The 10,867-nt window shown below is 38.7% G+C and overlaps 3 protein-coding genes across 3 annotated transcripts; all 3 read right to left on the minus strand.

Annotated features, from left to right (window-relative positions):
• Positions 1–986: 986 nt before the first annotated feature.
• LOC114566449 (histone H2B) lies at positions 987–1,471 on the minus strand. The gene has a single exon (XM_028594920.1). It carries the CDS (start codon positions 1,453–1,455, stop codon positions 1,078–1,080), a length of 378 nt encoding a protein of 125 aa, XP_028450721.1. The 5' UTR covers positions 1,456–1,471; the 3' UTR covers positions 987–1,077.
• Positions 1,472–2,689: 1,218 nt separating this feature from the next.
• LOC114566454 (histone H4) lies at positions 2,690–3,014 on the minus strand. Its single transcript, XM_028594925.1, has one exon. It carries the CDS (start codon positions 3,006–3,008, stop codon positions 2,697–2,699), a length of 312 nt encoding a protein of 103 aa, XP_028450726.1. The 5' UTR covers positions 3,009–3,014; the 3' UTR covers positions 2,690–2,696.
• A 1,543-nt stretch (positions 3,015–4,557) lies between these two features.
• LOC114566267 (arachidonate 15-lipoxygenase B) lies at positions 4,558–7,819 on the minus strand. The gene is made up of 7 exons (XM_028594595.1): positions 7,799–7,819; positions 7,530–7,630; positions 7,334–7,437; positions 6,261–6,427; positions 5,956–6,099; positions 4,971–5,141; positions 4,558–4,770 (listed from the first exon to the last, which is right to left on the minus strand). The coding sequence occupies exons 1-7, from the start codon at positions 7,817–7,819 to the stop codon at positions 4,591–4,593; spliced, it is 888 nt and encodes a 295-aa protein (XP_028450396.1). The 3' UTR covers positions 4,558–4,590.
• Between the last annotated feature and the right edge of the window lie 3,048 nt (positions 7,820–10,867).

Below are 10,867 nucleotides of genomic sequence, written 5' to 3' on the forward strand. Positions count from 1 at the left end.
TAGCTTAAAAAATGGCATAATTGAATGAAATGATGCTCTTAGAAGAAGTGTGACTCCTAAAAGTGCCGATGATTTGGTGGATTACTGCACCGGGACCATTTACTTGGAGCTTGTGTACTTTTCTATAGAGTAATAGCATTGTAGCTTAATGTCAAGTCTCTTCAGTAATACAACTGTAAGGCAACAAGCAATAAAGACAGTAATAGTGCTTGTGAGTGGGGAGATTTTAAGGGAGTTTTACAAGAGACAACATTCATGGATAGTTACAAAATGAACAGAACCATGCTTGAATGAAACTTTACTCTCTTAGAAGAAATGTGGCTCTTAAAAGAGCTGTGTTGTTGGTGACGGCCTTGGTGCCCTCGGAAAAAGGGAAGCTGGTCACAGCTATAGAGTAAAAACAAAATAGTAGCCTAAATGTAAAGTCTACAGGAAGTAATAGAACAAAGTTTGACACAAAAGCAATGATAAAGACCAATTAATGCCCATTATATTATACGCAATAAGAAGTATTGCACATTATGGAGATTACAATAGGCTTGTTTCTTTATTGTACATGTAAAAACGATTAGTGACATCATTCATGGGTAGGCCTACTGTGTTTTTATATCAACATAATTGAATTAAACTATGCTCTCTTGAAGTGTGGTAATAGAAAAAAGTAAAGCTAAGACACAAAGCAATGATACAGATAGAACATTGGCCATTATAAAAACCCAATTTAGTACATTTGTAGAGATTACAAATGTTTTTTTTTTATTGCCAGGTCAACTTTAGTGTCAGATCTGCAGTATGTGCCAGACAATTGAAATTATAATTTTCCTGACCCAGTGAAAGAAAGAGGCAGGTACAACAGGTAATAATGTAGGTGTTCAGAAAATTATGATTACATTTAATATTTACAATCAATTTCAAATACTGTACTGCTAAGATCATACTTCTAATGGAAGGCAATGATAATTTGTATTAAAAAAAAAACAAAAAAAAACACGTAACTGAATGATACTTTGCTCTTTAAGAAGAAGTGTGTGGCTCTTAAAAGAGCCGTTGGTTTGGTGAATTACATCAGCGGGATGTTTACTTGGAGCTGGTGTACTTGGTGACGGCCTTGGTGCCCTCAGACACTGCGTGCTTGGCCAGCTCCCCGGGAAGCAGGAGCCTCACGGCTGTCTGGATCTCGCGGGAAGTGATGGTGGAGCGTTTGTTGTAGTGAGCCAGACGGGAGGCCTCACCGGCGATGCGCTCAAAGATATCGCTCACAAACGAGTTCATGATGCCCATGGCCTTGGAGGAGATGCCGGTGTCGGGGTGGACCTGCTTCAGCACCTTGTACACATAGATGGCGTAGCTCTCCTTCCTGCTCTTTCGCCTCTTCTTGCCACCCTTGGCGGCGGTCTTAGTCACGGCTTTCTTAGAGCCCTTCTTGGGCGCTTTCACGGTGGCTTCTGCTGGCATGTTTGCTTCGGATAGGAATTCCTGAACCAGATAATAAAACTGCAGCCCAGACGCCTATTTTATATGCAACTGATGCAAATTAGACTGTGCTGTTGCTCGCACAGGATTGGCTGAGCTTTGTGAGTGAGACTGAGCATGCGCCAACACAAAGTAACCGTCCCAGAGCCGTTAGAAGACATTAACGGCTCTGAACCGTCCTAAAGCTGATGTTATTTTAGATATCAGACTTGTAACTTGAATAAATAAATAAATAAATTATCTTTAATAGTGTGATTCTAATGGCCAAACAATGTATCCATGGAACTAGATTCACTGTTTCCAAACCACTATTTGTATAGTTTATCCTAACAAGGCTTTAATATTTAGGAAAACATGCACATTTTGATTCCTGACTAGACCTCTATTTTATATCTTGATGAGTTTTCTTTTTTAACTTTCTCATGGTGTATGAGGTATTTAATTTAATTATTTTTAAGTTTGTATGCTGTTGTATGTTTGTCAAATGTTCTATTTTCTATATTTACTCTTTTTGTACTTGTACGTAAACATGTATGAGCCTGTTTTGGTTGGTACACAAAATAAAGTTATGATGTGAATGTACATTTTCTCCTTTACATTTCTCCTTCGTAATGAAGGAGAAATAAAAAAACTTGTAACCGAATAATATAACAATCACATAGTGAAAGGTTGTAATAAGTTGTATGTACTGTAGGTACTTGTACATACATTTCCATGTTGTGTTACATTCACAATTATTCAAATGCTGTTCTTTTACCGGTTACTTTGCAGATAAACTACCCCTGTTACAACAATACAACAGGGACGCCTTTTTATTGTGATGGGATAAGTGTTTTATTAAAGACAATAAGACTTTATCATGGGGGGGGGGGTTGTTGTTATCAACCTTTGCAACAACTGAAGTATTTCGGGGTTGACAAATAATTTAACAAGTTTAGTCTTTACGATTCAATCAATCATAATATAATCAAAGAACAGTGACCATATTGAGAAAGAAATGTAGTTTGAGTTCCTGTTTTCAGTTTGAGATCAGACTTGTTGTTGGGAGTTTTGGTAAAACACGTTAGATTCAAGCACGTTGTTATGGTGGACAACAAATTAGTTCAGTTTGTATATTTAAAGAACACAATGGATCTACGATCGCATAACTTTGAATTGAGGAATAGTTTCTTTAGAACAAGTGTGTGGCTCTTAAAAGAGCCGTTGTGTTGTCAGATCGTGGTTTAGCCTCCGAAACCGTACAAGGTGCGGCCCTGTCTCTTCAGAGCGTACACCACATCCATGGCGGTCACCGTCTTCCTCTTGGCGTGCTCGGTGTACGTGACAGCGTCACGGATGACGTTCTCCAGAAACACCTTGAGCACACCGCGGGTCTCCTCGTAGATCAGACCGGAGATACGCTTCACTCCGCCGCGGCGAGCCAGACGGCGGATGGCGGGCTTGGTGATGCCCTGGATGTTATCACGGAGAACTTTACGGTGACGCTTGGCGCCTCCTTTACCGAGTCCCTTCCCGCCTTTTCCTCTTCCAGACATTTTTCAGTTCAGTCGATGAAACGAATGAAGTCACCGTTCCCCAACCGGCTGTATTTACATCTTATCTGCGGACGTAAGAGAAGACATGTCACCAACACAGGCAGACTGCGCAGGCGTCAACACAAATCAACACACGTTACTGCTTTGTTTATGTTTCACATAGGCCTACAGCCTTGATTGCTGATGTTGTTAATAGTTTATTAAATTATTTCTCCCCAATCTGGAATCACCATCCTGCTTGAACATGTCCAGTCGTGTAGGCTAGTTTTTGGTTTAAAAACCTTTAATGGAGATTTACAACGGTGGGAACTGCCGCTTCACTCTGTCTTCAGTTGAGTGTTGACCCCTGCGCAGTAGGCCCACATGTTTTCTTTTCTGGTCATTAGATATATTAAAACGATCATTCATGTGGTCCTGCCTCTGTAGTTTAGTTTTATACTTTTAAATATTTAGAGCCTCATGTACCTGACTTTTAGTTGGCATTTAACATAATAATATCAAGTATGGCAAGAAATTAAGATTATAACTGAAATTATCATTGTGATCCAGTTCGAGGTTCATTGTTGCTGTAATGAAGTAACTTGCATTAAACTGTTGAACACAAGATGGCTAGCATTAGCTAGTGCCATATTATTATTGTATTCTAATAATCTTTCCGCATTCCTACCTCCTGACAAAGTAACGTATAATCTCCTATAGTCTGACTTGAGCATTATTTCTCTGGAGTTTGGCGTAGCGACCTGCCTCCTTTAGTCTCGTTTTCAGGATACAGACTTCACTTTTTATCACTGTGATACAATTAGTTTTAAAAATGATATCTAGTTTCACACAGGTTCATTGTTGCTGTAATGAAGTCACTTGTAATGCACTGTTCAACACAAGATGGCAGCAGTGAGGTAATATCACGGTGAGCTGAACCAGACTCCATTGAGTCATTTTACCTCTCAGAACAGGAGTTTCTGGTCTGCTGATTAATTTAGATTTCCTTGTAAATTAATTTGTTTGGTAAAAAAAAGATCAGAATTCTGTTTGACACAAAAGTCTCTTTTTCTAGTTTAGTTTGTCTGCCTGTATAATAATGTGATGAATACATGGACCTTATATACCTGGCCTTTGGCTTAAATGTATTCTTATTCAACTTTGTCATTGTGCACATGTCACAACTACAGCAACGAAATGTAAATGCAATGCTATATAAGTAAATCTCCAGGCCGTCCTGCTGCCCAAGAAGCCCACCAAGAAGTAAACACCCGGAACCAACTTCAACCAAACCAGCAACAACGGCTCTTTAAAGAGCCGCACACATCCAACTAAAGAGAAATCCTTATTTACTATTTGTCTATCGTGAATGTAATTCAGTGTTTTTCGTGTGTGCGGTAAGTGAGTCTTAAAATCAATTGGTAGATCACATTTGACAAACGTATCTTAAAATACGTATTTCACAAGTTACTGTATACATCTCCCACTTCTGCCAATTGGAAAGCCACACACACAGAGCCCATTATTTAACATTGCATATTTAACGTTTGTTAATATGAAGCTGAATTTGGCCAACAGCTGAGGAGGTCACACCTTCCTATATTTAAATGGCCACGCTGTTTTCTATTTTCTTTGGATCCATGTATGTGTATGGGACCTCCAGCCTCTCGTTTCTGGCTTTGATGTCCGCACTTAACACTTCAAGCTCTCCTTGAAAAGCCTTTATCAGCTTGCAGGGAATCTTCTCAATGAAATGGTCCTCTGGGTATTGGCCAAGAGGGACCTAATGAGATAAATTATATATTTAAAAAAACAGTTTAGACAGGTTTTAACTATTGGCAATATAATGTACAGTTGTAGTGAGCAGGATTTCTTTCTGTGGCTCAAACAGGGTGTTTTGCCCTAATGACATTCTGACCTACTTTTAACAAACTGAACATAAAGGTGATTTATATAATATTTTATAAAATCTCAGGCATTTACGAAGTCAGACGACTGCTTGCTGAGTAGCCACATGGTGGCCATTCCCTGAACTGTTGCGTTGATGTCAGGGAATGTCTGCAGCATCGTGGCCTCGCTGGTTTTCCCCTTTGTGGTTGGTGGAGGAAGTTGCAGAGAGATGGGAGTGTTGGGCATCCAGGCATCATAGTCATACTGCAATGAATTAATGATGGACAGATTACTGCTTAATACTCTTTGAAGTCACGCCATATCAGTCAATAGGTCAGTCTGTTCACCACTTGATGGTCCACACTGATTCATGGTCCCCAGAGGATAGATCCTAATGTATAGTGATCCCTGACCTTTTACTCAGCACCACCATGAGGTTAACATTTGTTGTTTTCAACTTAACAACTTGATTTGCTAGATTGTCATTAAATCTAGTTCAGACATTCACTTTTTACCATTCAAAAGGCCATTTGACCGAAAATATGGTAAATCTTAATTGACGCTTCTGTCCTAAATATGCTATTAAACTAAAGTTTGACTCTGGTACATTCACAAAAAGACCATAGGTTGCATTTTGGTGAGAGTTACGCTTTAAAGCTCACCTGTGCCTGTTTGGGAAAGAAATCCATGTTCAAAAATGTCTGAAATCCACTTCTGCAGTTCAGAGTCTTTCTGGACCTCAGCATCATTCTTGTAGTAGAAGCTGAGCACTCCCTGCACAAACCTTTGAGGAATGTAGATAGGTGAAATATAAAAACACAATCCTAGTTGATATACATAGTTATGTTTTTTTGATTAGTAGTTAATACCTTTAGATTATGGACTGGAAACCCTACACAAATGTTGGCTGACTCAATTATTCATGAGAAATTGAACCAAGTTACATAAGAGAACAAAAAGCTAGCTACTAAAGAGGGCAGCATTTTGGGCTCCAAACTGACTGGCTGTCAGTCCTGGAAGAAGGATTACTCCCTAACCTAATGCTTCACTATAAGCTACATCTGAGTGCTAATCTCACCTGAATAGCAATTGGCATCAGTTTATCATCAGGTGTTTTGTGGAGTAGGATGAGGGGAGCCATCAAGTACTGCTTTTTCCCATTGATGGTGTTGGCTTTCACTCCATCCAAAAGCTTGTAGTCACACAGGAATATGTTGCCGTTCTGTTTGAAAGTTTAGTGAGGATGAGAAACTATTTGACTCACATGCATACAGTGTGGACATTACATACACTAAGCAAACATTCAACATGTAATTCTTAATTGAACATGTCATGGGGCAGAACAAGATTGTTTCAAATATTAAGGTCAATCAAGATATTCACCTCCATTTCATTTCTCAAGCTACCCTGACCATGACGGAAGACCATGTCGTCAGTGACAGGAAAGTTATGGGGCAGAGATGAACAACGTCGGATCAACATGGGGTTGAGACCATTTAGATACTGGTAGGCAAAAAATGCATCCTCCTTCCAATGTCCCTGGACGTAGTCTGGAAAATGAACAGAGTTAAACTAGACTGAATTCAAAATGTTGGTTAGAAAATCTTACTCTGCCACTATTCAGTCCCTCCAGAAAAACGCGATTATGCGATCGCATAATTGACCTTTTTCACAGGAGCCATGTTGACTTGTCCTAGTAGCACAGCTGAGATGGATAACCTTAACGATGGCTCAGTTCCATCAAGTGTCCCAGTAAGATATTTCAGTGAGTCAGCATGCACAATACCAGGCAGGACCTTTCCTAAGTGGAATGCAGCCATCAGTAATGGTTTTGAATACACCTGTGCTTTTCCTACTATGACACAGTAAAAGGTCTGCCATGAAAAAGGTCAGAAATCACTTTTTTTTTTTTTCATCAAACTGCAATTTTTGCAAGTTCCCACAATTATCATATAATTGCATAAATCGCCCGCATATTCCTTTTCATTTTCTTAAGAAAACAAGCTGCATAATCAAGGATTTTTGCCCACAACAATCACAAAAAAACTCTGCATTTTCCTTGAAGGAAAGACTATTATCAGCTTAGGTGTACCCTGCATGTGAAAATGAAACAAGGGAAACAATATGTTACACATGGACAAAGCATAAAATTAGGAAACCCTTACAAGTTTAGACACATTTACTTTAAAGCCAATAAACTATTTAGTATTCAGAAGTTTTTTGGGGAGGAATGCAGTCAAATATCGGAGAAAATACAGTTAGGCGTAGCACAAAATTCTGGACCCTGTAGAAAGGCATTTTCTATGGGCCCCTCCCCACATCCACAGCCATCTTTTTGGGCCGTCCTCCCATGAGGGCCCTGGGTAGTCAGTCCCCATTTTTTCCAGCAGTCCAACACCCCTGTGTACTACTATGAATACAGTATCAAGTATTTCATGAAATGTCCATGACAGTACCTGATAGGTCAGTCCGTTTGCAGCAAAACACCCGATTGATATCATCAATGTTTGTCCAGTTCTCCTTCCTATCAGCCAGACCCTTAAGTTGCAGTTCAGTCAACCTTGAAAATAAGAGTAACTTCATTATACTGCCTTAAATAGCATTGATAGTCAGGTACATAGTAACAGATTTGACAGATTTTGAGGACCTCACCCGCTGGCTTCAGTGTAGATAAACTCTGTGTCCTTAGTAAAGGAGAAGCGGACCTCTTTGCCTTCATGCAGTGGGGCATTCCCTTCGCATACACAGCCCAGCTGGAATAAATATAGAAGAACAGAGATGTGAGGAACTTTGGACTACATACCAGTGGAACTGCCATTTCTCTAGGAATAATGTGCTGTCCTTGACATACATTTATTTATGTAATATTTGTGGAAAACTCCCTGCTGCACCGATGAGCAGACTTCACTCCTTGGACTCACGCATTTGCGCAACTTCGCCATTTCCGTTGTAGTTCGCTGCAGACACGAGTACAGCTGCTCTAAAGTTGCACGTTACTTATATAGCCTTCTGTTTTGTTGCCGTGTGAGTTATTGAGAACGCAAGTGCACAATTTTATGTCCATGCCGGTGTTGCATGTATCTTTGTGTAGCTAACCTAACAGTGTTTTCTATACTATAGTTCAGATTGCATGCTTGTGTCTACTGTAATATTAGGAGCTTACTGCAAATATGTCACTCCGAAACAATAGTTAATTCTTTGATTCATGGATGAAGGTTAGCCCAGTGTTGTACATTCGTTCATTACAATCCTGCTGAGGATTAGTTCAGCTGTTGCACTAGCAATGCTGTTGCTGGTTTAATTGTTGAAGCGCCGCTGGTCTATCACATGACTATTGCACCTGTATGTAGCTGTTATGTTCATTTGTGGTCTTACAGCGCCATCTAGTGGCCAATAGATTTAACTGCACAATGAAACCTACAGCCTATTAGTCGGGACTCAATGCCGACGTAAACTCTCTGTGAATTAATACAGCTTTTTCATCAATGGGATCGTCGGCAAAAGGACATGACATGTTTGAGAAAAAAACGTTTTATAATCTGCCCAACATAAACCAATACGGTTTTTTATTGATGCAGATAAAACTGCATTAAAATGCGCCTGATACAGACTGAATGAATGAATGAGGAAATTAGTTTCTCCTCCCTCTCAACCGCGGTGAAGATAGTTTAATATTTGACATTCGTCGGTTTTCGCGGATGTTACCTTCAATAGCTCCGTGTCAATACTTCGATTTCACCCTGTTTCTGGGTATGTTGTAGAGCTTATTTAGACAGACGTTTCACACTTATTTTTAACTCAAAATCACCAAAAATGTGGACACAGTTTAGAGCGCAAAGAACTGAATGTCTGTCCCACGCGCCCGTCACATTAGGCGTACTTAGGGACCGTCGTAAAATTGCAACTCCACTAACTTTAATCTTCATTAACTTTTTTGTTTTGCAACATAGACATCTCAAACCACTTCCATTAAAGAGAGGGAGAGCCATTAAACATTTCACACTTGTGAATTAGTAAAAATAAATAAATGTAAATAAAGATGTAGGCTAAGTTACCAATAAATATGGTAGTTTCAACCATTTTCTAATTAATGAATATATTGACATCAAACCACCTGTAATATGTCTCAGACATCTTATCACAACTTTCACAGCTGTTGGTTTGTGAAAGTTAGTTAGAAAATCCCATAGCATCCTCATCAGTGACCTATAGTTTATAAATGCATATTTAGAGCTTTTCAATTTAATGGCTTGCTCATTTTTTTATATAATCACATCAAACCACCTGTAATATGTCTCTGTCATCCAATCACAAATTTCACAGCTGTTAGTTTGTGAAAAAGTACTTAGCAAATCCCGTAGCATCCTCAATGCATATTTAAAGATTTTCAATTCATTGGCTTCCTCATTTTTTGATATAATCACATCAAACCACCTGTAATATGTCTCAGACATCCTTTTACAAATTTCACAGCTGCAAGTTTGTGAAAGTCTTTATCAAAACCCTTAGCTTCAGCATAACTGACATGATGTCTATAACATGCATATATAAAGATTATTATTTTAATAGGTTTCTCATTTATGAATGTATTGACATCAAACCACTTATGATATTTCTCAGATATCTTCCCACAATTTTCACAGCTGTTAGTTTGTGAAAAAGTATTTAGCAAATCCCCTAGCATCCTCATCGGTGACCTATAGTCTATAAAATGCATATTAAAAGATTATCAATTTAGTATGTTGGTCATTTTTGAATATATTCATATCAAAACACCTGTAATATGTCTCAGTCATCCGATTATACATTTCACAGCTGTTATTTTGTGAAAACGTCTTTAGCAAATGCCTTAGCATCCACATAACTGACCTATTGACAAGGCTATGAAATGCATACAGTACAGGCCAAAAGTTTGGACACACCTTCTCATTCAATGAGTTTCCTTTTTATTTTCATGACTATTTACATTGTAGATTCTCACTGAAGGCATCAAAACTATGAATGAACACATATGGAATTATGTACTTAACAAAAAAGTGTGAAATAACTGAAAACATGTCTTATATTTTAGATTCTTCAAAGTAGCCACCCTTTGCTTTTTTTGATAACTCTGCAAACCCTTGGTGTTCTCTCAATGAGCTTCATGAGGTAGTCACCTGAAATGGTTTTACCTTCACAGGTGTGCTTTGTCAGGGTTAATTAGTGGAATTATTTCCCTTATTAATAAAACAGCAAAGGGTGTCTACTTTGAAGAATCTAAAATATAAGACATGTTTTCAGTTATTTCACACTTTTTTGTTAAGTACATAATTCCATATGTGTTCATTCATAGTTTTGATGCCTTCAGTGAGAATCTGCAATGTAAATAGTCATGAAAGTAAAAAGGAAACGCATTGAATGAGAAGGTGGGTCCAAACTTTTGGCCTATACTGTATATAAAGGTTAGCAGTTTTTTAGGTTTCTCATTTCTGAATATATAGCCATCAAACCACCTGCAATATTTCTCAGACATCTTTTTACAACTTTCACGGCTGTTAGTTTGTGATGAAGTCTATGAAGTGCATATTTAATACAAAATATTATTTTAATAGGTTTCTCATTAATGATTATATTGATATCAAACCACCTGTAATATTTTTCAGAAATCTTTTTACAACTTTCACAGCTGTTAGTTTGTGGGGAAAAAAAAACTTTGAAATACCTTATCAATATCCCTGATCTGTTGGCTATTTAATGCATATTTAAAGGTTATCATTTCAACACATTTCTCATTTCTGATGGTGGTGGCAGGGCCGAATAGGGACGGGGGTTTCATTTCCTTGTTTTGGTGCCTGGAGCATCGATGTGTGGGGCGCTGTGTTGCCGTTGGCTGGTGGCTGGATTGGACACAGTGGTTGGGGTGCTGGCAGCTGTGGAGTCTGGTTGTGTTTTCCTGTGGGGGAATCTGGCACCGGGACATGGCAGTCTGCGCTGTTCAGTTTTTTGCTGAA

The sequence above is a fragment of the Perca flavescens genome, chromosome 13 (genome assembly GCF_004354835.1).
Source record: "Perca flavescens isolate YP-PL-M2 chromosome 13, PFLA_1.0, whole genome shotgun sequence".
In the NCBI taxonomy this organism is placed as follows: Eukaryota; Metazoa; Chordata; class Actinopteri; order Perciformes; family Percidae; genus Perca; species Perca flavescens.